This window comes from Antechinus flavipes, chromosome 3, assembly GCF_016432865.1.
Source record: "Antechinus flavipes isolate AdamAnt ecotype Samford, QLD, Australia chromosome 3, AdamAnt_v2, whole genome shotgun sequence".
NCBI lineage: Eukaryota > Metazoa > Chordata > Mammalia > Dasyuromorphia > Dasyuridae > Antechinus > Antechinus flavipes.
This window is the reverse complement of record NC_067400.1, coordinates 613,533,148-613,560,942: the sequence shown is the minus strand read 5'-3', so window position 1 is coordinate 613,560,942 and position 27,795 is coordinate 613,533,148. Positions and strand designations below refer to the sequence as shown.

At 41.9% G+C, this 27,795-nt stretch overlaps 1 protein-coding gene across 1 annotated transcript in view; it reads right to left on the bottom strand.

Moving 5' to 3' along the window:
- Positions 1-27,795, bottom strand: part of YIF1B (Yip1 interacting factor homolog B, membrane trafficking protein) — a 165,458-nt gene that overhangs the window by 1,981 nt on the left and 135,682 nt on the right. The window contains 1 exon segment of the mRNA XM_051989112.1: positions 533-837. Within this exon segment, the coding sequence (XP_051845072.1) occupies positions 533-837 (305 nt within the window).

The following is a 27,795-nucleotide window of genomic DNA, read 5'->3' as shown; positions in this document are numbered from 1 at the left end:
TAGGCCTTAGCACCGAGCATATACCATCGGTGTTACATAAATATCAACTCTTCATCAACTGGGATGAAGCTGCGAAGCACACAATGGGCGCTCCGGCGTTAGCCATTATCGTGAGATGACAGTAAGTCTTAGCGGTGTCTGGCACACAGCAGGCGCTACATAAATGCTGGCTATTACTGTTTTGCTTTTCACAACAGCTCCCCCTCCCCATTTTTCACGCCCTGCTGGGGGAAACTGAGGCAGGCTGGCTGGGGGGGAGCTAGGGTCCTGGAAGGGCTAGCCCCACTGTCCGGGTGGACAAGCTGAGGCCGGGCGGGGGCCTCCCCCGCGCAGGCTGCCCCCGCCTCCGTTCCCCGTCCCTTGCTGAGCGGGTCGCGGAGGGGGAGGTCCAAGGGCTCCGGGGTCTGGGCGCCCGAGCTTCCAAGTCCCGCCCTCGCGCCCACCCGACCCCAACGGCCGTCGCCCGGCCCGGCCCGCGGCCGCCCCCGGTGGCCCGCCGCCCTCCCCCGGCCCGGCCCGGCTGGCCACGTACGCCACTTACGGTTCCGGGCGCTCCCCGCCGCCGCGCCGCCGCCGGTCCCCGGCTGCATCCCGGACAGGAGAAGCCGATCCGGCCCCGATGGACGCCGAAAAGGACCGCGCGGCCCCCGTACCGCGCCCGTCTGCGGCGCCGCGGGCCAATGGGAGGCCGGCGCCCCGGCCCGGCCCGGCCCTCCGGCGGCCAGTGACCAATAGAAGGCTGAGGCTCTTCTCCGAGGGCCCTCCCCCGAGACCCCGGGGCGGGCGGGGGTGGGGGGGACGTGGCTCTGAGTGGGCCGGGGAAGGACCAGATAAAAACTGCGGAGGAGGAGAAAGAGGCTTCTGAGATAGGTGAGGGGGATTCTGGGCCATGTCGGGCGCGGAGTGCGCTGGGAATTGTAGTTTTGTCGAGCCTCTGTTCCGTTCATTCAGTCATTCAGGTCCGCAGAGCAGGCCGGAGGTAGCGTAACCGAAGGAAAGAGTTTGTGTAGGAGTGGAAAAGAGTAGGATTTAAGCCCCGTCTCTGAACCAGCCGGGTCAGTGACCCTAAACAAAGCATTTAACTGAATTACCGAAAAAACCCCTGCGCTGGCAGAAGACTCGTCCTACACGGGAGGGCCAGGAAAAAGGGCAGGAAATTTGGGAGATGCCGCGCGCTCCACGTCCTGCCCTCCGAGAGCTTACGTTTTTGGGGGGAAATAATAAAAGATAATCATCAGAACAAACACATACAACTAATAAAATACAAGGGAAAACGATAAGTAAAAGTTCATCATAATAGCCAGCATGTAGAAAAGAATTTTACAAAACTCACCTAATCTGATCAGATCTTCCCGATTCCAGTCACTTAGCAAATGATCGATTGAGGGTGAGGTGTGACTAATGAGACAAACAAACCGGGGGAGAAACTTCCGTTCCCACAGGCGGGAAGAGAGTAAATGTAATTAAACCTTTTGGCTGGAGAAATTTACTGGGAGGAAATGATCGACAGCTTAAAATGAGGAGGGTAAGTTGAGGACCGAGACAAGCCCCAGATTTACAGATCCCGGGGACTGGCAGGGAGGAGTTTCGGCCGCGTGAGAAGGTAAGAAACCAGAAAGCCGCCTTGCAAAAGACTGGCCAGAGACGTCAAGAGGGAGGCAGGGAGGATGGATGCCCCTTTCAAGGAACTGGGCTGAGAAAGAGAAGGGAGACAGAAAAACGAAGGGAAGGGGAGCTTGTGAAAGCGTTTTGTTTTTTAGGATTAGAGAGACTTGGGAAAGTTGAAGGAGCCTGTTGCTGGGGAGAGATTAGAGAGATGGGGATGCAATTTCCTGGAGAAGACCGGAAGGGCTCAATGGTCTTGCCAAGAAGGGCACCTCCTCATCAGAGAATGGGGGGAAAGAAGACAAAAGTTGTGTCAAGGAATGTTGAGATGAAGGGAATGAAAGAAAAGAGTGGCCTCAACTGGCCTCAGTTTCCCCTCATCCGGATGAGAGGGATGAAGGAGCTACAGAGGCTTGGGAAAAGAGAAGGTTTGGGAAGGTTTCTTTGAGAAGTGAGACTGAGAATTGGGAGGAATAATAGAATTCCCATGTCGTGGTGAATTCAAGGAGACCAGTTAGAGATTGAGGTGAGAGGGCTGAGGACCTTAATTAGAGGGATACCTCTGTGAATGGAGAAGAGACAGGTGGGATAAACTGTGGAAATAGAATTAACGGGTCTCGGTCACTTTATTTGCTCTGTAGGGATGGAGGGAAGTGAGCAGCAGATGGTGACTCTGACCTCGTCAAACTGGCTAACCACCGGGACAGTGTCGGAACAGAGAAATTAAGGGAGGAGGGAGAAGATTATATGGTTGTCAGCGTGGGACTCTTAGCTCGGGAAAGAAATGAGAGCCGGGTGTGTGACGTGGAAATCATCTGCACAGGGATGATGACAAATCCATCAGAGCCGATAAGGTCAGAGGGAGGAGAGAAGAAAAGCTAGGCAAGAGCTCTCCTGTTACACCCACGGACTCGGGTGGGCAGAGTCCGACTGGGGGAGGGCAACTCAGATAGAAAGAGTTAGAAAGGGAGAAGAGAACCTCTTGGAGGAAAGGGTGGTTCACGGTGACCGTGGACTAAGAAAAGGACATTGGATTTTGGAGTGGGGAAGAGGGGAAGGGAGGTAGTAAGTGACTCAGTGTCACACCGTAAATATATCTAAAGCCAGGTCTGAATTCAAGTCCTCCTGCTCTATCTGGGCCAATGGATCTAGAAATGAAGGAATCATTAATCTTGTAGAGAGCCGTGTTAGCCCAGAGATGGCGTCTGAGGAAGAAAGGGCAAGTGAAACCGGACAAACGCATCTTTGTACTGGGGATGGATTGAAATGTTTCTGTTTACTCCCTCCTCTCGGTCAAAACTTTTGCAGTCCCTGCATATTAACTGACCTATCCCGATGGCTCCACCTGGGGCAGCTGGTGATGCAGTGAATAAAGCCCTCAGGTCTGGAGTCAGGAAGGTATGAGTTCAAATCTGGTCTCAGACGCTAAGGCAGTGATTGGGCAAGTCACAAGCCCTATTTGCCTCATTTCCTCATCTGTAAAATGGGAACACATTGAAGAAGAAATGACGAACCATTCTAATATCTTTGTCAAGAAAAACCCACGAGCAAAGATTCGCAAAACGTCAGCTGTGAATGAATGACTAAACGGCACCGATCCTGGTGAATCTACGTCCACAGGACGGAACAAGCCTCCAACCTGCCTCTAGAAGGGAGCTCTCAGGCTCATCTCAATGACTTTGCAGTGAGCTGTAGCCTTGATAATGAGGGGTTACGGCACTAATGAGACAAGGCTTTCTTCAGATGATCCAGAAATATCCTCCCACAAGTTTGGTAGTTGTGGGAGTAATCAGAAGGACCTGGTCAGGGCCCTTGTGAAAACTACTTGCTTCAATCTTTGAATCAGAATTTCTGGTCGGCGTAATATAGGTGCTTAGTTAAGAGTCGCTAATTAACACGTAGAAATAATCCAGTTTCTCAGCTACATGGGGCTAGGTTCAAACAATGCGATCAAGTTTTTCTCGCAATTCTTATAACTATATAAACATATTAATCAAATGTAGATCAGATTAGTTAGAGGGCTCATAATAGACTAGTTTTGAGAAGGGAGCTTTACATGTCACCAAGATCACCGCAGAAAACTTCAAACATAACTAAAATCGAGTCTCCTTACTCTCCAGTAACCCATTCTCAATATCCATTTCCCCAGCTTATTTTGATTCCAGATGTCTCACATGGTCATGTCGATATCTTTTCATGGACAGTATGTTTATTCTTAGGACGGCTCTAAAAGAGCTTCTCTGGTTCCAAATCTAGAGGTTCCCAGATAATTCTGCTGGTAATATCATTTAAATTTGGTTCTTCCTTTGGAGAATTTCAGTTTAGGTACCATTTGTTGTTTCTATATACCTAATATAAGAATCTTTTAAAAATTTACGAAGATCCAAGTGCAAAATGAAATCTGCCTTTTAAAATTATCTTTAATAATGGGAAAATAATTTCATTTTCTTTATCATTATCCATTCAATTTGTGTGTAAAATCCTTAATCCAATTTTGAGAACTTATTACTAAAATACTCAAAGCCTGAATTTCCATGATAGGTAAATTTTGGAAACCTCTCATATATATTTGCATGTAATTTTTTTTTTTTAGAGAAAACAGTCTAATCCTGTGGCTTTCTCAAAATTTACTATTTAGAAAACTTTTTACATTACATCTTTGTCTAATTACATGGTCTAATCATTTCCCTTTAGAAGGATATCATCCCTGTATTATAATTAGAACACAAGTAGAACGCAAATGTAGGTTAAATTTGTAAAAGGTTCATACTTGCATCCTGTTGTAATTCAGAAGTGTTCCAATTCCCATCTCTTATTTACTAGATTTAGTATTATAAAACATAAAAATTTGCTACAAAAGGAAAAGAAGGAACAGTTAAAATAATGTAACAAGGGGGAAAACTTGTTTAATTCTGTGATTCTGGGCAAGAGCCGTCTCTGACAGCCAATCATGTTTGATTAATTGTTGGAATCCTTACAAACTGCTAACTAATTAGAGTTGATCTAATCTTACAAGAAGATGTTCTGGGCAGAACCTGAAACAAGGTACTAAGTAGAACTAATTAGTACAATGCTTGTGTTTGCACCTTTACTCATTGGAGTTCACAAGTATGCCAGCTTCACAAAGTAAACTTTGTAACTTGGTGAATTCATACCTCCCTTAAAGCTCTTAGGGCCAGAGAGCACTATGAGAGAAAACTCACAATTCCTCCCTCTTGTATAAAAGAAACAGACAGAGGCTCTCGATCAGATTTCACCGGAATGACATGAAGAGTGGTGCTAAATTCTACTTAGTACCTTGTTTCAGGTTCTGCCCAAAACATCTTGTAAGATTAGATCAACTCTAATTAGTTAGCAGTTTGTAAGGATTCCAACAATTAATCAGCTGGGGAGTTTTCTATTTTGGAAAAGAACTAGCACAATGGGGAAATTGAGTCAGGAAAATCCTATCTAGGCCATGCCATGGTCATCCCCAAAACTTTCCCCTCGTTACAGTTCCCAGACTGCAGCAATGCCATTTTCTGCTATTGACTTCTTGACAATCAGACAACTATCCCCTAAAAACTCAAAGCAATAGTAAATTACTCGGGGATTTTTAAATAGCAAAATTTCACTATCCATAACTTAAGACTTGTATATCTTACTGATATTTCCTTGACAGTTGATATTTCATTTATCCTTTACCTATACATTAAAACTACTTGTTTTCTGGGGCTTTAGACATACAACAAATGTCTGATAGTCGACTCAAAATTAATATGTTGAAGCAACACCTTTAAATCTTCCTGTACACTTTCATAATAGCCAGGAAATTCAAGTGGAATTTTCTACTATATAGTATTATTATCTGCTTTATAACAACATATGCTTCATGAAATATTTAGCAATTTTCAAATATCTATTTTATTACATATTTCTAAAAGCCCAGTTCCTGTGTAACAGTGTCCACACTAAACAGTTGTTTTGTCTGATAGCATTTCTATTGAAATGGTGTCCCAAGCTGATGCATTGTTGGTGGAGTTGTGAACGAATCCAACCATTCTGGAGAGCAATCTGGAATTATGCCCCAAAAGTTATCAAACTGTGCATACCCTTTGATCCAGCAGTGTTACTTCTGGGCTTATATCCCAAAGAGATACTAAAGAAGGGAAAGGGACCTGTATGTGCCAAAATGTTTGTGGCAGCCCTGTTTGTAGTGGCTAGAAACTGGAAATTGAATGGATGCCCATCAATTGGAGAATGGCTGGGTAAATTGCGGTATATGAATGTGATGGAATATTATTGTTCTGTAAGAAATGACCAGCAGGATGAATACAGAGAGGCTTGGAGAGACTTATAGGAACTGATACTAAGTGAAATGAGCAGAACCAGGAGATCATTATACACTTCAACAACGATACTGTATGAGGATGTATTCTGATTCCCTTCTCATTCCAGATCACGTTCCCTAATACAGGTATTGAAAAAGATGCTGGAAAAAATGCAGGGAAACTTGATTTACATTCTATTTTTTTAATTTATTAGCTGTGTCCTTTTAGGCAAATTATCACATCTCTGTTTGCCTCAATTTCCTGATCTGCGAAGAGAAAAATAACAATGGTACCCATCTCCCAGGGCTAGTGTCAGGATCAAAAATTTCTCATGAAGAGAAATGTCAAGGAAAGGTTAATAAAAGGTTAAAAAAGGTTGTTATAAGGTAGAAATCATTTACCTATTTTTTCCTTTTTTCTATCTAAATTACTTCCAAATTAGCTGCCTTCCTTCATTGACCTAGAACAATGAAGCTATTAATATTGCCATTTTCTTTATCAAATCGAATCCTTATTTTTCCTTCAAGAATGATATAGAGTGATATATCAAAACTTATTAAGATATTTCAGAAGGGATTGAGTTCTTGGAATTACTCCCGAGGTCCCAGGAAGTTTCCCCTGTACTCTTAAAAATGAAAAATCTTCAAACTTCCAAAATATATTAAGATGCTTTAGTATTTCCACAAACTTTGATTATCTGGCTTTATTTCTATAACTCTAACATAGCCAAAGCTAAAATGATAGGAGGTCTTGCCGTATTTTTTCTCTCTTTTTTTTTTTTTTTTAACCCAGTCTCCCTTGGAAAGCCAAAAGTGGGAGTTAGATCTACTTATTGGAACGGTAGCTTCCAACTAAGAAAGTGCATTAATCTTCCCCAGTGTTCTAAACTTTCTCACTATAGCCTTGAGAAGTTTTTCTCTCTAGCTGCAAGGTAATAGAATCCAGCTCACAACACAAACATGACACAGACATTTGACATTTTACAAAAACACAGACAGAATGACAAGACAGATACAGACAGGGACAATTCTAACAAAAGGTGCTGTACAATTCTAATTTTACAGAGGTGTACAAATACTCAGCATAGAATTTAAAAACAGAAGAAGAGTAGCTAGATAGTACAATGGGTAGAACACGTCCTGAAATCAGGAATATCTGAGTTCAAATCTGAGCTCTAATGGGGACAGTATTTACTTCCTACTAACTGTGTGACCCTGGGGTTTTCACTTAACCCCAACTGCCTCACCAAAATTAAATATATAAATTAATTAAAAACCCAGCAGAAGCACACAAAGAAGTCAATTAGCAAAAGCATACATTTTTTCTCTTTTTTATTAATTTTTTTTTATTAAAGCCTTTTATTTACAAAACATACATGGGTAAATTTTTCAACATTGATCCTTGCAAAACCTTTTGTTCCAACTTTTCCCCTCCTTCCTCCCCATGCCCTCCCCTAGCTGGCACTAGTCCAATACATGTTAAATATGATAAAATACATGTTAAATCCAATATATGTATGCATATTTATACAGTTATCTTTCTGCACAAGAAAGATCAAGAAGGAAGAAAAAGAAAAACTGAGAAAGAAAATAAAACGCAAGCAAATAACAGAGAGAGTGAGAATGCTCTGTTGCCATGGTTCTCTCTTTGGGTGTAGCCGACTCTCTTCATCACTACACAAGTGGAACTGGTTTGAATCATCTCATTGTTGAAGAGAGCCATGTCCATCAGAATTGATCATTGCATAGTCTTCTTGTTGCTGTGTATGATGATCTCCTAGTTCTGCTCATTTCACTCAGCATCAGTTCCTTTAAGTCATTCCAGGCCTTTCTGAAATCATCCTGCTGATCGTTTCTTACAGAACAATAATATTCCATAATGTTATAGAATATGATTATTCTTTAAGAAATGACCAGCAGGATGAATACAGAGAGGCTTGGCGAGACTTACATGAACTGATGCTGAGTGAAGGGAGCAGGACCAGGAGATCATTATATACCTTAACAATGATACTGTATGAGGATGTATTCTGATGGAAATGGATTTCTTTGACAAAGAGAAGATCCAACTCAGTTTCAATCGATCAATGATGGACAGAAGCAGCTATGCCCAAAGAAAGAACACTGGGAAATGAATGTAAACTGTTTGCATTTTTGTTTTTCTTCCTGGGTTATCTTTACCTTCTGAATCCAATTCTCCCTGTGCAACAAGAAAACTGTTCGGTTCTGCACACATATATTGTATCTGGGATATACTGAGACATATTTAACATATATATGACGGCTTGCCATCTGGGGGAGGGGGTAGAGGGAGGGAGGGGAAAAATGGAAACAGAAGTGAGTGCAAGGGATAATGTAAAAAATTACCCTGGCATGGGTTCTATCAATAAAAAGTTATTATAATAAAAAAAACCTTAACCTCCCCCCCAAAAAAACAAACATTCATATACCACAATTTATTCAGCCATCCTCCAATTGATGGGCATCCACTCAGTTTCCAGTCTCTTGCCACTACAAAGAGACCTGCCACAAATATTTTTGCACACATGGGTCCCTTTCTCTCCAAAGGCATACATTTTCAGAAAGGATTTTCTTATAGAGTGATTTGAAATGAACAAGGTCACCAAATGCCCTGGAATTTCCTTCACAAAGCACATCAAGTTTGACAAAAGTGGAGCTTGGGCATTAGAGCAAGAAGAAGGGTGGTAGAATCAACAGATGAAGTGGGTCGGACTCTGGAGAAATAAATCTCTTGTGGCACCAAAACCATTTCCACAGATACCAGAGAGTCCAAAGACCTAGTTCCACGTTTAGTCCCACTTCTGACACCAATTAACATCACCTAGATCAAAGCAGCCTCTAACCTGCGGATGACTGGAGTCTTACAGAAAAGGCTAGAGATGGGAGAGACAAGAATCCAACAGAAATTTAATTTCCAAATGAGGGAAGTGACCTGCAAGCAAGGAGGCAGATTAGACTCGTGTGCTGGAGCCCCCCTAGTGGGAGAACCTGAGGCAGTGTAGGGAAGATCTCAATAGTTATGAAATGAATTGTAGTGCCGATAATGAGGAATAACAACAAAAATGAAACAAATTTAATTCACAGTTGGGCTTCACGACCAGAACATGGGTACTTGTCCAAGAATGCTTGGTGCTGGTCAAAACAATACAATAATTTTGTGATTTTAGCAGGGAGTGAATACAAAGGATTGTTGTTACGTCGAGCTCAGGCATAACAGGGGCACAGCCTGCTTGTTGGGTTTTAGCTTTGGGGGGAAGATGGGCAATGACTCACATATCACTAGGGCCGTACGCTCAGTTTTCATGCAAACATAAAACGGAATCACCTCTCAGAGTTACGTGCCATAGCCAGATACACATATCGTGTTTGGAGCACGATATGTGGGTATCACCTGCTTGACTGGGGTTTCTTTTCCTTTGTATTCCCCTGTACTGTTCCTGTATCCTCCGAAGGGAAGAGGGCTCCATAGAAATTAAAGTCATTCCGTGCATTGCTCCTTGCATTGGGACACTGAGTTACAAAAAGAAGTGCCAGGGTTTTGGGGTGGTTTGAAGCATTGCAGACATGGCAGAGAGAGATTGGATGGACAGATTTTGCAGTGTGTTTGTGGGGAAAGGGGTGGCAGGCCTGACCAGGGACCGGGGAACATGTGGTCACCACCTTGCTGTTCATTCTGCCCCAAGTCTCACCCAGTGATGATTTACTAGGAAGTAAATACTGTCCCCATTGGAGGCCTCTACCTGCCATGGGGTGAGATGGTTCTGACTGTTTTGTGACTTATATAAGGGGAGGCTGGGAAGAGAGTGGTGCTTGATAGACCTTCTCTACAAATGTCCTCTAAATGAAGGGAGAGACAGAGACAGAGAAAGGCAGAAAGAGAAGAAAAGAAGAGAGGAGAGGAAGGAACTGAAGAAAAGAGAAAATAAAGGTGAGGAGAGGAGGAGAAAAGAGAAGAGAGGAGGGGACAGAAAAGGAGGGGAAGGGAGGGAATGAGAGGAGAAGAGAAGAGGGGAGGGAGAGGAGAAAAGAAGAGGAGAGGAGAATAAAAAAGAGGAGAGGAGAGGAGAAAACGGATTTTAAAGTAGAAGCTGCCCCCTCCCTCTCCCCCACCAGGAAATTCAGATTTCAGACCCTTCAGGAGCAGTTAATTCATTTACCTGGAAGTTTTAATGCTGTATGTTTTACTTTCCACACCATTTAGTCAGTGGCCTCTCATCTAAAATGTGAGCATGTACTCCTTTAGAGTCATTTACAGTCAGGGAGAATCTAAGAATTCCCCGGGGAATAAGGACATGAACCATCGTGTTGGTAAGTTGGGAATTGTTGTGAGGGATGTTCACATTTTGCCTCATAGACTGGATCAGACAGACAGATTCTGAGCTTTCTAAAGCATGAAAAGAGAGCTGGAGATTGGAGGCTGGGAAAGAGCGTCTCAGAAAAGAGGCTCTTGGGGGTCAGGGAGAGGGTCCAAAAGGGCTCCTGAAGCTGAGTCTCCCAGGAAGCCAAGGAAGGCAGGAGTCAGGGGCAAGGAGGGAGAATGTTCGACATATGAGGGACAAGTCAGTGCATACCCAAGAAGTGTCACGTGTGAGGGACGGCAACATGCGCCGGCATTGTAGCTGGGGCGGAGAGAGCTTGGGAGAGAAAAGGTGGAAGAAGAAGGGACAAAGGAGGAAAGGGCAGGTTATAAAGGGACACATACACACACATACGTACAATGTGTATATATATATATATTATGCATATACACACAACATCCATTCGTTCACACATGTATGTGTATATGTGTGTGAAACAGAGAACTTTACGGTTAAATATAAAAGTAATGAGGAAATACAACAATCCACTGGAAAGAGGGAGCGGTGGTGACGTGGTTAGGAGTGGGCTTCAGCAAGATCTGTAGTTGCATTAAAAATTCCCTTCCCTGCATTCATAGGCCCCTTGAGGATTATAAATTAACTTGGTCACCAATCAAAGGTTCCTCACACAACCGCTGACATCTGAGTATCTTTGGTCTCTGTGTGTCTGCGAGGCTGTCTCGAGTCTTTTATTTCTGAACTTAGGCTTGGCCCAGAAGCCATCAGCATCAGCAAGCCTAAGGGCTGGTCGTCTCAATTCTGAGGAAAGGGATGGCCCAGCTTGACTATTAACATCTCCAAGCTTTATGGGTGAATGATATTACTTAGGAGGGGGTATTAAGTACAAACAGGGTGATGTCTAAATTCATCCATCCCTCTCCCCTCCCCAATTTGGATAGACATCCCTCTTGGTCATTAATCAGTTAATTGGTAAACATTTATTAAATGCCTACTGTGTACCAGGACTGTGCGAAGCTTAATGTCTATATGGAATCGTGTGGAGTTAGAGTGACTCACCACAACTTCTTTTAGGTTTCTTGTGCATTTGCTGAGGGGAGGTATAAAAATAAAGGCTTTCCTATATCCAATACACTCCTTGCTTCCCAACTTGAGTGTTTACATGGCAACCTGGGACACCATCACCTCAAACAGACGCTAGACACGAGCTATTCGGGAATTTCCCAGGCCAGACCCTGGGTGAAGTCCGAATGAACCATAGAGGTAAGTGACTGGGTGATGGCTCACAGGAATGAACCTCGTCAGTGTTTGCTCAGGATCTGGGGTTGCTAGGCTATGGGTTAGAATTCCAGGATTTTTCTAGGAATCAGTCAAGCTACTTAGACCTCTGCACAGCTCTGCAGTATTTTTTCCACTCAGCAAGATCTTTCACATATCACTGACAAATGACTCAGTAATCGACTCTCCAATCCTTTCCTTACCTGAGAATGGAGCTCATCTGGGCCAGTTCATTTAAGACCTGGGGCCTGCCCAACTCTCTTAATTATTATTATTAATTGTTAATTAGTTAATTATTAGGACAGTTGATCTTTCCTGACTGACAATTCCCTTATTCGCACCCCTCTCAAACAAGTCCCCTCAATGGTCAACTCTTGATCTATCCACACCTTGTCCAGTGCTCTGCTCCACTGGCTTTCCTCTTAATTTTTTCCTTTCCTGCCCCTCCTGTCTTCTCACAGACCTGACTTCCTCCCGATGGCACAGCCTTTCTGGTCAGTCTTTACAATACTGGTTGTACTTTCGCTTGTAACCTCCACTCACTGGACGAGGTAAAAAAGTTGGAATACTCCCTTCTCCACAATGCCAACTGTCTCCCTGTACTACTATCAATCAGTAACTAATCCCCCTGTGAAACTCCTAGAATCCATTTTTTACCTCTTAATTAAGATACTGGCAGCCAGACACTTTCCTTCTTTTCCTCAGGGAGTTGGTCAATCCCTAGCTGATAATCTTTCTCTCCTATTCAATTTCTAGGAAGAAGACTTCAACATGCATATTGATACTCCTTCAAATACAATCTGATCTCTCAATTCTTCAATTTAATAATTTCAATCAATCAATTTAGTAATTGATAATGGAATCTATAATTAACTTATTCATTTCATGAATGAGAAGACCCACTTTTCCATCCCATCTCAGCCACAAACAAAGATGGTCTTACCTTTGCCTTACCTTCACCCCAAAATAACATCACTTCCATATTTGTGTGTCAGCTTGGCTCAAAGGACCATTTGTATACTATTCTCCTCACTGGTGAAGATTGTTTCCTCAATGCTCTTTGTTGGATGTAGTTGAGAAAGGCAAGATCCTGGTCTTCTGGCTTCCAGTTTCTGAAATTCCCTTTTCTTATAATAATCTATTATAATTCCATTTGTCATTATGCTGAAGAAACCTCAAATGTCATCCTTGTTTTTTTTAAATTATTTTTAACATGCATTGCTTTATGAATCACATTGGGAGAGAAAAATCAGAACAAAAAGGGAAAAAAACCATGAGAGAGGAAAAAAAAAAGCAAAAACAAGAAGTGAAAATAACATGTGTTTATTTATACTGAGTTTCCTTAGTTCTTTTTCTGGATGCAGATGCATTTTCTGTACAAAATCTATTGGGATTGCTCTGAATCATTGAGAAGAACCACGTCTTTCATAGTTGATCATCGCACATTCTCGCTGTTATTATATACAATGTATTCCTGGTTCTGCTCATTTTGCTCAGCCTCACTTCATGTAAATCTTTCCAGGCCTTTCTAAAATCAACCTGTTTATCATTTTTAATACAATAATATTTTATTGCCTTCATTTACCACAGCTTGTTCAGTCATTTCCCAATTGATGGGCATCTACTCATTTTCCAATTCTTTGCTACCACAAAAAGAGAGACTGCAAACATTTTGCACATGTGGGCCTTTCCCCTCCTTTATGATTTCCTTGGGATACAAACCCAGTGATGGCACTGCTGGGTCAAAGGGTATGCACAGTTTGATAGCCCTTTGGGCATAGTTCCAGATTGCTCTCCAGAATGGTTGGATCATTTCACAACTCCACCAACAATGCATTAGTGTCCCAGTTTTCCCACATCCCCTCCAACATTTTTCATTATTTTTTTCTGTCATCTTAGCCAATTTGAGAAGTGTGAGGTGGTACCTTTATCGTATATTCCCCCCCAAATATAGAAATATGTCTGACAATAGAGTTATCTTGATAGGGTAAAAATAGGGGTGCAAGCCCCCTTATTTCTAGGATTAACAGGACTCGAACCTATACCAAAGGACTCAGAACCCTTTGTGCTCCCATTACACCACATCCTAGTAAGGTCAGCTAAATAAGCTATCGGGCCCATACCCTGAAAATGTTGGTTCACATCCTTCCCATACTAATGTCCTGTTGGAATCCTTACAAACTGCTAATTCATTAGAGTTGATAGATTGTTGATCTGATCTTACAAGAAGATGTTTTGGGCCAGAACCTGAAACAAGGTACTAAATAGAACTAATTAGTACAATGCTTGTGTTGGTGTAAACACAAGCATTGTACTAATTAGTTCTACTTAGTACCTTGTTGGTGTAAACACAAGCATTGTACTAATTAGTTCTACTTAGTATCTTGTTGGTGTAAACACAAGCATTGTACTAATTAGTTCTACTTAGTAGCTTGTTTCAGGTTCTGGCCCAAAACATCTTCTTGTAAGATCAGATCAACTCTAATTAGTTAGCAGTTTGTAAAGATTCCAACAATGTCCCCCTTCGGACTCATTATTTTAAGACTAAGCCTCTTTATCAGTACATGCCAAACCTTTTTCAGTGATCACTGATTTACTGTTTTCATTTGCACTTCTCTGATCAATAGTGCTTTAGAGCATTTTTTTTTCATATAGCTATAGAGCGAATCTCTTCTTTGTCCACTCTCTGACTCCTTGACCCCTCGATCCTTTCCCCAAGTCATTGTCCATGCCCTAGTTTTATTCCTTCTTTCCCCATTTAAACCTCTGGGTGAAATGATTCAACCCCTCATCATCCTCTTATCTCAAGTTCCTTGGCTCCTTATCCCGTCAAAGTTCTTGCCCTGCCTTGCCAAGCCTCAATCCTGGATTATTCCCACTATTTGCTGTTTTCACTCCTACGCCTGCCATTAAATGATGTTGAAAAAAATCACCCCGTGAGTCTGGTCCTCCACAAATTTAGGTTGTACGATCTCATCTGGGTTCTCACTGCCCAAGGCAATCTTGAACTCTCCTCTCTTTTTCTTATATACTATTTCACTTGGTAATATCATGGAGATATCCCATGTATTCAATTCTTAGCTCTATGAAGAGGAACTCATGATCTTTCCCCCAAAACCTTCCTCTCTTCCTAACTTCCCCTTTGTTTTGGAAAGTCCCTCCATTCTCCCAGACAACCAGGCTTGCAACTTATATGTGATCCCTAACTCCTCAATCTCTTTCACACACCCCTCTTCCAAATGTAAGCTACTGCGACATCTTGTCTTTTTTTCCTTTTCAACATCCCTAGTATATGCCTCCTTCTCCCTCCTGAGAAGCCCCCTTCACCTCATACATCTATTTATTTCAGTAACCTGCCGGCGGATCTGCTTGCCACAAGTCTTTCCTTGCTAGAATCCATCTTCCGCTCCGTTGTCAAACTGATCTTCCTGAAGCACAAATCTGATCATGTCACCCACTTAATCATTAAATCCCAGTGATTCCCTATTGCTATCAGGATCAAAAATAAACTTCCAAGCAGTTTGGTGCCACAGTGGATAGAATACCAGCCCAGGAGGACCTGAGTTCAAATTTGACCTCAGACACTTAGCTACAGACAAATCAATTAATCCCCACTGCATTAAGAAATTCTCTATTTGGTCTTTGAAGACCTTCATCACTTGGTTCCTTTCTACCCTTCCAGTCTTCTTATACCTTACTCTTCCACCCTGACTTCATGTTTTCCAGCTTATTGCTGTTCTCCTCACTGTTCAGGGAATTACATTTTATCTCCTAACTTGGGGCATTTTCACAGGTCACTCCTATGCCGGGAACTCTCTCCTTTCTTATCTCACTTCCTTTCCTGGCTTCCTTCAAATCTCAGACAAAGTTCCTTCTTCTTTAAGAAATCTTTGCTAATTCCTCCTAAGGCGAGATCTTTGATGTGGCTGGGACAGCAATACCCAGTTCAAAATAAACATGTGACAAATGCACAATGGCCATTCTCTTTGATAGCAGGTAGATTTATTTAGGGGAAGGGGTTACCAACAAAATGAAGGGATACAATAGACACCAGGAATGGGAAATGGGAAATAAGAGTTGAGAGGGCATATAGTTAAAAAGGAAAAAGGTACTTTCCCCAGAGGAATTCACAATTAACCAGTGATGGGGGTGAAACTTCAATCTGTAAAAGAAGGATGATTGGGCTCTCCCCTGAGAAAAGCATATATTTCCGAGACACAAATTAAGTGGTCTCATTCATCTAGAGATCGTTGCCTGATATTCCTACTGAGAGGCTCGAAACTCCAAGAAAATTAATCTCTTTTCAACTGGAAATCTAGGCCCAGGGCATTGATTGAAACCAGAGCCTCAGACTACTAATAAAAGACAACTCCGAACTTGGAATCTTTGCAGAAGTCCAAAACAGGATTATGCTTTGCCATGGAAGCTCTCTTCTCGGCAAGCTGCCTGCCAGGACTCTTGCCCACTGTGAAGATATTCTCTTCTCAGTGTTAACCTTTGTTCCCTGACAAGTTCCCTGACAAGACCTTGCCACCAAGAAGTCTGACTCCCTAGCAAAGCTGGCTTCTCAGTGACAATAAAATTCCCTTTTGCCGCAGACTTTTCGGGTTTGTGAATTCTTTTGCACTGGACCGACCTAGATCAGAGGGGATTCCCCACCCCAATTCTCACATCTCTTCACTATCACTAGCCTCATCATTTGCACCTCATCATTTTGGTTCCCTCACAGAGAGGAAGGGATCAGGAGATGGGATTGAATGTATGTGGCTAAATGTTTGTAGCTGCCCTGTTTGTAGTGGCTAGAAACTGGAAAATGAATGGATGCCCATCAATTGGAGAATGGTTGGGTAAATTGTGGTATATGAATGTTATGGAATATTATTGTTCTGTAAGAAATGACCAGCAGGATGAATACAGAGAGGACTGGCGAGACTTACATGAACTGATGCTGAGTGAAATGAGCAGAACCAGGAGATCATTATACACTTCGACAACGATATTGTATGAGGACATATTTTGATGGAAGTGGATTTCTTTGACAAAGAGACCTGAGTTTCAATTGATAAATGACGGACAAAAGCAGCTACACCCAAAGAAAGAACACTGGGAAACGAATGTGAACTATCTGCATTTTTGTTTTTCTTCCCGGGTTATTATATACCTTCTGAATCCAATTCTCCCTATGCAACAAGAGAACTGTTCGGTTCTGCAAACATATATTGTATCTAGGATATACTGCAACATATCCAACATATAAAGGACTGCTTGCCATCTAGGGGAGGGGGTGGAGGGAGGCAGGGGAAAAAAAATCGGAACAGAAACGAGTGTCAATATAAAGTAATTATTAAATAAAAATTAAAAAAAAAAGAATGTACGTGGCTAAAGCTACACTAATCAATATCTGAAAAAGGTCATTGGAAGTAGGATACCCAGAGGTTAGAGGTTAGGGGATAGACATTGGCACTTGTTAAAGAATTCCTTCCCAGTTAGTCTGGGAATTACCTGATAACAGCTTCTTCCTGACTCTGAAGAGGATGTCACATCACTTTTCCCAGTTGGATTATCTACAATTTATCATGTCTATGGATTGGCTGTTCCAGTGGGTTTCTAGTTGTCCTCTATTAGATTGTGAGCTCTAAGAAACTGTCTTTTACTTTTCTTTGTATTCCTAGCGATCAGCACACAATGAGAGATCAAGGCTGATGATTCAAATCCAATTCATGCATCAATCAAGACACCACCTTTTGATGTTGGTTGCTCTTCTTCCAGAAAGAAGGAAGGATGAACTTGAGCAACAACAATTGAGTGACCTACACCTAAACTGACCATGTATTGGGGCATAAAAACCTCACAATCAACTGCAGAAAGGCAGAAATGGTAAATGCTCCCTTTTCAGACCACCATGCAATAAAAAACGATATCCTAAAAAGATAAACTAAAAAACAATCGGAAATTAAATAATCTAATTCTAAAAAATGAGGCATCAAACAACAAATCACAGAAACAATTCATAATTTCATCCAAGAGAACGATAATGAGACAACATACCAAAATCTATGGGATGCAGCCAAAGCAGTTCTTAGGGGAAATTTTATATCTCTAAATAGCGACATGAATGAAATAGAGAAAGAGGAGATCAATGAATTGGGCATGCAACTAAAAAAAGCTAGAAAAAGAACAAATTAAAAACCCCCAATTAAATACCAAATTGGAAATTCTGAAACTCAAAGGAGAGATTAATAAAATTGAAACTAAGAAACCTATTGAACTAATAAATAAAACTAAGAGTTGGTTTTATTGAGGAGTGGTGATACCCTAACAGCAATGGGAGTCCCCAGGCTGGTGTTGCAGGTTTTGCAAAAGAATTCACAGTTCCAGTCTGCAAGTGAGGTTTTGGGCAAAAATGGGTTTATTTCACTGAGTGAGCCACTTCCTGATTAGGAAGATAGTGAAGTCTGGGGAATAAGTCTTGTTTTCTATTTAGCCTTCTGCAGTTTGGAGCTAGGGAGCGATTAGGGGCTAATTTCCAAATCAATAAGGGGCAGTGATTGTTTCCCAAACCAAAGTGACTCCCAGATCAATTGGAGGTGGGAGTTTCTCATGGGAATCAGATAGTTTTTTGGGTAGGTGGGGAGAGGAAGAAAGAGAGGAAGATTCAGGTGGGTGAGGATCATTTTAGGAATTTTCCCAGACCAGGTGGCCCACCTTCCACAAAGATTCGGGGACACAGAGTTCTATTACATTAGTTTTATGAAAAAAAAAACAACAAAATAGACAAACTTTTGGTTAATTTGATCAGAAAAAGGAAAGAAAAAAAAATCACCAGCAACAACAATCAAGTGCCCAAGGAGCCACAGCCCAGCCTCACTTATAATTCTACTCTCCCAACTTCTTGTCTCCAGTTGCTGTCCCACCCTGGAGACCTCTCTTGATGAGGCATGGATCTTGGCAACTAGGTTGGTCTCCTAGTTCTCCAGAACACCAAGTTAGGGCGGGATCGCAGGGAGAAACGCTACACAAAAAGCTATGATAAGAAAAGGCACTTTATTAAAGAAAGAGACACCAAGGTGTTCTCTTGGTGGGCAATGTCAAAGAATTGCCAAGAGACATTTTCTCAGGGCTTACTTTTATACAGAAACAAAACAATTTGGGTTTTGCATCCAAAAGGAACACACTTGAGATAGGGTGTGGGAAAAGAGTCTTTCCCTGGGAATGTAGATGTTCTTCTGGGAGAGGCTGAATGGTCCTCTTCACTCTGTCCTCTTCTAGTTTTCTTGAATGTGGACTGTAAGCTTCTGAAAGTCAGGGACTTCCATTTTGCTCCTCTCCTGCCCCCAGCCCTGAGCACAGTGCAGTTTGATTAAGAATTATTTGTTGTAGAAGCGAGTGCAAGGGATAATGTTGTAAAAAAAATTACCCTGGCATGGGTTCTATCAATAAAAAGTTGTTATATAAAAAAAAAAGAATTATTAGTTGTTTATGTTCTCTTTGAGAACCACGACATCAGGGAGCTGATGCCATGACATGCGCCATGTGAATTGTATCTAAGTGAGGAAGAGCTGTGCAAGATCACCTGCCTCACTTTCCCTCCAGAGTCATGTGGGTCCAGTGGCTAGATATAGATCAGGATGTCTGGAGATAACACTGGATACTATGGGAAATCTTGACTTTTTTAAGCTAAGGTCTTTAACAGGAGTCAGTTTGACTGAGGCTATACTTATTCGGTGATTAAGATTAGGTAACAACTGAGGCAAAGAATGTCCTCTTTCTCCTAGTCAAAAAAAAAAAAAATCTAAATAAAGCTGGAAGGGGAAGACCCTGGGACTTTCTTACCAAAACAAAAATAATTGCTATTTACATTTGTTGCGTCAATCAGGATCCAAAAAGTGATCAACTGGAGCCTAGCCAGGATCTAGGATCTGTTGTTGACCAAAGAGAGTCTGGTGGTTTTGGTTTAAGGTTCAGTCCTTGAGAAAGAAACCTAGCCAGTAAAGCAAACCCCAAGATGTCTTGGGAGGAAAAAAAAAGTTTTTAAGAATATCTGAAGGTAAGGATATGATGCCCTATGTAAACAGAGGGAGGAAAGGAGGGAAGGAAAGGGAAGGAGGGTTATCTGCTTATCTATCTAAGCATGGTTATGTGCTTTCCTGCCATGTCCTTACTTAGCTTGTATCATTTTTGTTCCACCCTTTTCGGTCCAAAGGTTATTTTCTTTGGTTGAACAAACACAAGCTAAATAAAGTTGAGAGAGAGAGAGAGAGACAGACACACAGAGAGAGACAGAGAGAGACAAAGAGAGAGAGACAGAGACAGAGACAGAGACAGAGAGAGACACAGAGACACACACAGAGAGAGAGAGAGAGAGAGAGAGAGAGAGACAGAGACAGAGACAGAGACAGAGAGAGACACAGAGACACACACACACAGAGAGAGAGAGAGAATGAGTGTGTGTGTGTGTGTGTGTGTGTGTGTGTGTGTGTCTGGACCCTTCTCTAGTCTGCTAATCCATCACATCCTTTCTCTTTGATCTCCTTTCACAAATTCATTATCCTCTCTCTTCTTAAATCCTCAGTTCCCTTGTCCTATCATACTACATGTGCCTTGCCAAACTCCAGCCCTGAATTATCCACACTCTATACCTATTCCTACTTTCAGTCCTACTGAATCCTCTAGAAAAAGGTACCCAAGTGGGCTCCCTGAATCCACTATAAATTGATATTATTGGGGCAGCTAGGTGGTGCAGTGGATAGAGCACCAACCCTTAAGTCAGGAGAACCTGAGTTCAAACCTGGTCTCAGACACTTAACACATCCTAGCTGTGTGACCCTGAAAAAGTCACAACCCCAATTGCCTCAGAAAAAAAAAATTGGTATTATTTACTCTCAACAGAAACCTCACAGCTTCACTGTGATGAAGGTTAGCTTTCTTTTTTCCCCTCAAGCTTTCTTTTCCCTTTCACAACCAAAATCCCACCCCCAATATTTCCTCACACTGATCTTACTTAGAAACTCTTAACCTCTTACCTGTACCATTGCAACGAACTCCTCCTTTGTCATTTCCCTCTCCATTACATCCTTAGCCCAGCAGTCAAACTAGTTTTCCTAAAGCATAAATCTGACCCCTTAGCAATCCCTATGATTTCCATATATCCTCTGTTTGACATTTCAAGCCTTTCATAATCAGGTTCCAACCTGCCTTTCTGACCTTGTTGCCTATTACTCCATCTTACTGTTCCTCATACAGGTCCTCCATCTCCAGCCTCCATTCTTTTGTACTGGCTGTCCCGAATACCTCCAATGTCCTTCTTCCTTAATCTTAGATGAAATTAGATTCTATAAGACAGAATAAGGTCAAGCACCACTTCCTACTTAAGACTTTTACTAATTCTTAAGATACACAGCTGATGACCCAGAAAACAATATTTTCACCCTCAGTTCCTTGCCACCATCAAATGGTCCAACATCTGAAATGGACACAATACTTTAATAATAACAGCTAGCATTTATATGGCATTTACTGTGTGCAAGGTATGGTGTTGATGGGGTACAGCTTCTAGGAGCAATATAGCAATAATCCTGAGGTCCCTAACTGTAGGGCGCTATTGTTCTGTCAATGATTCTAAAGTCTCCTGGCCTTAAGAATATAATAATATAGTTACAGTCTTTTTGTCAGTGATAACCAAGCTCTTGAGACAATAGTGAATAGATCACCCCTCAAACCTACCTGTAAGCCTTAACTCTGGTCTTCAAGCTCCTAATCTTTTGCTAAATCCTTTTAGTAACTTAGTCCACTACAATTGTTGTTACAATTGTGGTATCTTTCCCCTTTCCCTTTTCCTTTCCCTTCCCCCATGCCATGTGGTATCTCCCCTAACTCCACTATGCTTCCCAATACCACTTTTCTTCCTTTTCTTCCAGCTAACTCTTAGGGTGCTAAATCCTTTTCAGGATTTAGCCTGCAAGCTACGGGTATGCTCCAACTTCATGGGGTGCTCTCTTTCTACTGCGTAATTGTGAGTTCCCCTGAGGAACTTGTCCTTCATATGCTCTCCCATTCTATTTCACATTTACCATTCCCTGTGTCTGTGTATCCCTTCATTTTGTCTGTAACCTATTCCCTCAAATAAACCTACCTTGACATTTGGCAGGTCAAAGAGAATGGCCATTGCGAATTCTTCACATGAGTGAACCCCAACTCATTTGGTGACAAACCACACACCATAGATCACATCCGTGTTAAACAATTTACAAAAGTCATCTCATTTAATTCTCCCAATAACCATGGGCAGTAGGTGAAAAGTTAACATAGCTACCAGGAGTGGTCAATAGTTTCAGGAGAGTAGTTGATTGAAAAAAGGATATTATATAAAAATAGCAAAATGGAGATTCAGTTCATGATATGGAGCAACCATGACAAGACATTTATCAAAGATTACAGAGGGGGTTATTTATTATGTGAATTAATACAAAGGAGTTAGCAAGGAAAGGGATTTTAACAATTAATAATTAACAAGGGAAAAGACAAGCTCCCTAATAGAAATCACAATTAACCAGAAGGAAAACACCACTAAAGGGTATATTTGCCATGAAGTAGGAGTATGATATCGGAGTGCCTTCTAGCTTCCTTAGGGAGCATTATAATTCTATCAGTATTTTCGGGCTTTCTCGACTAACACTCTCCTAGTGACCCAGGACCTCAGTGGTGTGTACTATTATTATCCCATTTTATAGTTGAAAAAGCAGAGACAAAGAGAAGTGAAGTCATACATACATATATTACCCATAAATATTCATATATATATATTGCTTTGTAAAACATTAAAATGCTATATAACTGTCAGCTCTTATTATTACTCAACCTTTATCTAGCTTTTGACATTGCTGATCACCCACTTTTCTTTCCTTGCTTTCTGTATGGTAGCCTTTTCTCTGTTCTTTTCCTTCATTTTAGATTGCCAACCTCAGCTCTTTCCTTTTATTTTTTTTTGTTTGTTTTTTGTTTCTTTTTAGCTCTTTCCTTTTCTTACATGCCACCTATCTCATGTATCTCTAAAGATCTACCCTGTCCCATGGGGATGACTTCCATCCCTCCACCTCTGTCCCTAATCTTCTTCCAGAACTCCAATTTAAGTCTTCCTTCAAGATTCAAGCTTAAGGACCACCTTCTAGAGGAAGTCTTTCCTGATGCTCCCAGCTGCTGGTGCCCTTCCTCCCCACACTCCCTCACGTTTATTTTGCATATTCTATGCATGTATCTATATACTTACATATTGACCTCCTCCATTAGAAAATAAACTCTTTGAGGGCATATCTGCTTTTATACTATCAGTGACTGGCACGCTGTACCTAGCACATGGCAATAAGAATAACTATTTCTATTATTATAAAGCAGTGGCTTAGCACTTACTTCCCTCCCCTCATGCAGATGTAACACTGCCATCCATATTTTCTACACCAGTGAATCAGATTTAAGTGAGGCAAAGTTGGATAAAGTTGCCAGTCTTACTCTCTTCCAGGGACAAGACAACATACACGCAGAGATAGTTTTCAACATTTGTTATTTAAGATTTTATGTTCCAATTTTCTCTCTCCCTCCCTTACCTCCCCCTCTTAAGACAGCAGCAAGTAATCTGATATATATTAAATATATACAATTCTTTTCACCATATTTGATTTTTTTTTTTTTTTTTTTTTGGCTGAGGCAATTGGGGTCAAGTGACTTGCCCAAGATCGTACAGCTAGCAAGCCTTAAGTGTCTGAGGTCAAGTTTGAACTCAAGACCTCCTGACTTCAGGGCTGGTGCTCTCTCCACTGCGCCACCTAGCTGCCACAATATTTGATATTTTTCATGTATAAGAAAAATCAGGACAAAAACCATGAAAAGGAAAAAACAAAGTGAAAATACTATGCTTCAATTCATATTCCTTCTCCATAGTTTTCTCTCTGGATGCAGATTGCATTTTTCATCCCAAGCCCATTGAAATTGTCTTGGATCACCTAATTGTTGGAGAGCCACGTCCATCAGAATTGATCATCACATAATCTCGTTGTTGTGTATAATGTTCTCTTGGTTCTGCTCACTTCACTCAGCATCAGTTCAACTAAGTCTCTCCAGGCCTTTCTGAAATCATCCTGCTGGTCATTTCTTACAGAACAATAATATTCTATAACATTCATATACCACAATTTACCTAGCCATTCTCCAGCTGATGGGCATCCACTCAGTTTCCAGTTTCCTGCCACTACCAAGAGGGCTGCCACAAACACTTCTGCACATGTGGGTCCTTTTCCCTCTTTTATGATCTGTTTGGATTCCAGACCCAGTTAACCATCTTAAGCAGTTAAAATCTTATATTTTCATGATGTAATTGGTGACCAATCAATGAATTAGTATTTATTAAGTGCAAGAATAGTTGGCCCAGAGCATAAATGGATGGACTTGGCATCAGGAACATCTGAATCCAGCCTCTGGTATTTATTTCCTAGCTGTATGACTGGGCAAAGTAATGTGCAAAGAGCTTTACAAAGATTATCCCATTTCGTACTTAAAGCAAGTCCGGTGTTAGGCCTCCTGAACATCCCTTCGCCCCTCGACAAACCCTTTTTCAGGGCCTCTTGTCCACCTGTGATGTCCACTGGCCGCCCCATTCTTCACCTACGATTCTAAAAAGCTGTAGCATGTGTGGTAGCCACATCCCGATAAACCAGTTTGAGGGTAACCAAGGAGACTCAAACCCACAAGTAAGTCAGGGGGATATCTACTTTAGGATGTCAAGGATTCCTCCACATCATGGACAGATGAGAACAATTTGTTCCAAGTCATGAAAGGGGCTGGAATAGGCTCTTAGAACTTGGTTGAAGATTAAGATTGAAGGGGCAGCTCAGTGGCGCAGTGGATAGAGCACCAGCCCTGAAGTCAAGAGGACCTGAGTTCAAATCTGGATCAGACACTTAACACTTCCTGGCTGTGTGACCCTGGGTGAGTCACTTAACCCCAATTGCCTCAGCTAAAGGAAAAAAAAAAGATTAAGATTGGAGATGCCAGTGCCATCCACTGTATCTTGGTTTTTGTCCTGCCTCTGGAAGAGAATAAAGCTGACAACTTTGTGCAACTGTCTCACTTAAAGCTGATTCACTGGTGCAGGTAACATGGATGGAGATGTTGCTTCTGCATGAGGGGAGGAGGGAAAGTCTGTCCTAACTCACTGGTAAATGCCTTTGAGATGGAAGTTAAATGCCAATGGGAGATGTCATCAGGGCGGAGACTTCTGCCCTCAAGTGGAAGAATTAGGCACTCCGGATAGGCTGTAATCTCTGTCGTACCCAGCAGACCGGGAATCAGGAGGAGAAACTTTTTATTTTAGGAAAGTGCATAAAGAGTTATGCTTTTGCACTCAAGGGTGTGCTATTTTATAACACTGTTTTTGCAACTGTTGTGGCTTCCTCGGCCAGTCTACAGAGTTCTTGGTAAGATGCTTGTCTCTTACAACTAGCAAGTCACTGATCCTCTTCAAAAAATGAAGGATGGACAGAGCAATCCTGGGAGAAGGTGCTGTTATTATTCCCATTTTACTGATGAGGAAACTGAGTCAGGCAGAAGTTAAGTGACTTGTCTAGGATCATACAGCTAGGAAATACCTGAGTCTGGATTTGGGTGTTCAATTAGCACTTGATGTTTGTTGATTGGTCTCCAATTGCTGGTTGGACATGCTTTAAGTCTCTCAGGCATCTCAAACTCAGACTTGTCCAAAACCTAATTTATTACTTGTCTTCCCCCTCCCTTCCCTCCCACCCCCCCAAGCCCAACCTACTCTTCCTTCTGAAGAAACCATTCTCCCTCCAATCACTCAGGTTCCAAATGACTCAGGCTTGGCTGTGCTCTTTCCAAATTCTACAATCTTCATTGGCTCCCAAGTGCCTTGAATATAAAATCCCAGGGAGAGCATTTAAAGCTTTCAAACTTTCATTTAACTTTTAAAATGAAATTTCATTCCAGTTCATACAATCTATGGGTCAGACCCGTTCCCAAACTTAAACTTTCTTGCCCCAACTCTCTGCTATTCACAGACCGTCTCTCCCATGCCTGAAACATAAATTCCTTCCTCTCTTCTTATTTTTTATTTATTTATTTATTTTTTGCTGAGGTAATTGGGAGTAAGTGACCTGCCCAGGGTTACACAGCCAGGAAGTGTTAAGTGTCTGATTCAGATCTGAACTCAGGTCCTCCTGACTTCAGGGCTGGTGCTCTATCCACTGCACCCCCTAGCTACTCCCTCCTCTCTTCTAATTCTTAAAAAAAAAATCTGTTGCTTCCTTCAAGATTCAGCTGCTTCCAGCTATATAAGACTTAGGACTGGGAACTTTTTCACAATTAACCAGGGGGAAGATATTAAGGAGAAAGACGCCATTAACGTGTGGCAAGTTCCTAATGACTCTGTAAGGTGGGCTAGATTCCTATAGAGCAGTTTTAGAGGGGATAATGCTCCATAAGTGGACTAATCCTAAAAAAAAAGTTGGGGAGGAGGGATTGCAGTAGAGTAGATCTTTGCTAGAAATATAGCTTCGGGGGTAGATATCATAACTTAGCTTTCTGATTAGATCCAGTTCACTGGATCTATGATCCAGTGTGATATCAACTTAGCTTTCTTTCGGATTAGAGCCAATGCCGCTGTGGTGTCCTGAAGATTTTGTCAATACCAGGTAATTCACAAGGAATAAAAGAATTACTTAAGAACAAAAGGTCCACTTTAAAGAGATAATTCTATCTGTTTCTGGAAAGTAGCTTGGACAGTAAAATTGAAGCTCTCTCTTGACACCACTACTTGCTACCAAAGACCTAGGATCCTATTCAGCTCCCTTCTTTTTCTTCTGATTCATTTTTACAGATGAGGAAACCGAGGCAAATAGTGAAGTGACTTTGTAATGCCAGAGAAATCGAGGCAAGATAAGAGATTGGAGAGTTTTTAATATTTTATTAAATGGGAGAGATATACTGGGGCCAAATTAGGATCCATGGTTTGGTCCCAGGGCTGAATGAGGCTCTCATCCCCAAGAATCCAGCCTCCAGCAGCCAATTTGAGTTCTCCATGACATATTTATACACAGTAGCTAAACAAAGGTAGGGGGGTGGAGTGGGAATCTCCAGGCAGGAACCATAAATCCAGTTTTGACAGGTTGGGGGGTAGGACCATAAAATCTAACAAACTAGGAGTTAAGAAAACGTCAGATTCCAGACACAAAGTCTGCAGTTCCCCTTTCCGAGTTTACACATTGACAATTTATAACCTTAGAGCAAATAGCCCTGAGTTATATCAGTCTTCATGAACCAGAGGGGGAGTTTGCAATTAAGGGGATTGAGGCAGAACAATGAAGGAAACCAAGGCAGGACCAATTAGGGAAACTGAGGCAGAACAATTTAGGGAAACTGAGTCAGGGCAATTAGGGAAACTGAATCAGGACAATAAAAGAGAACTGTGGCACAATAACTTGTCCAGTCACACAGCTAGTAAGGTCAGATTTGAACTCAGAAAGATAAGTCTTCCTAACTCCAGGCCAACTGCTCTACCCATTATGGCATCTAGCTTCCCCAGCCATATTTTATCATATGCATCTAAAAACGTGTTTCTCAGAAGGCATCCATAAGCATCCCCAAGCTTCCAAAGGGACACAAAAAGTGATTAAGACTCTCAGTTTATGGGGTGCCTTCCCAGGTTTTTTGTGTTGCCATGCAACAGAAGTGGTCTGGTATTATTTATCTCTTTGCACATCAGTTGCCCCCACTTCCCCTTGCAGTTCAAAATAAGCTTCCGGAGGGCACCTCTAGCTCCAGTCCATTGCCCACTGCCTGAGGCAGAGACTGGATGTGGAGTTGAAAAAACTCACTTTGTGGAAGTGAGTTTCTCCCTCTGCTTTCCCACTGGTTTGAGGAGGGTGAGAGTTACCTAAATCACGAAAGGACAAACCATTTCCAGCTCTTTAGACTCTCTTCTCATTTGGTTCAGAACTCGCCTCCCTCGGGTCAGCAGAAACTTAGCTAATTCGGTGCACCAACAGCTGATTCTGAAATGACAACCACCACAGGGGCAGTCATTCATTTCCTGTCTGTTAGGTCAACTTCATTTTTCAAGGAATTTGGGAGTCGCTGTGCCCCCCACTTTTCCACAGATGCTGATGGGGGGCAGCTAGGTATGCTGCCTTCTTTTGTTCCCTAATCTAGAACCAGGTTTTTTAATTCTTTTTTTCAGCCAGAACTGAAAGTCTAGAAAGT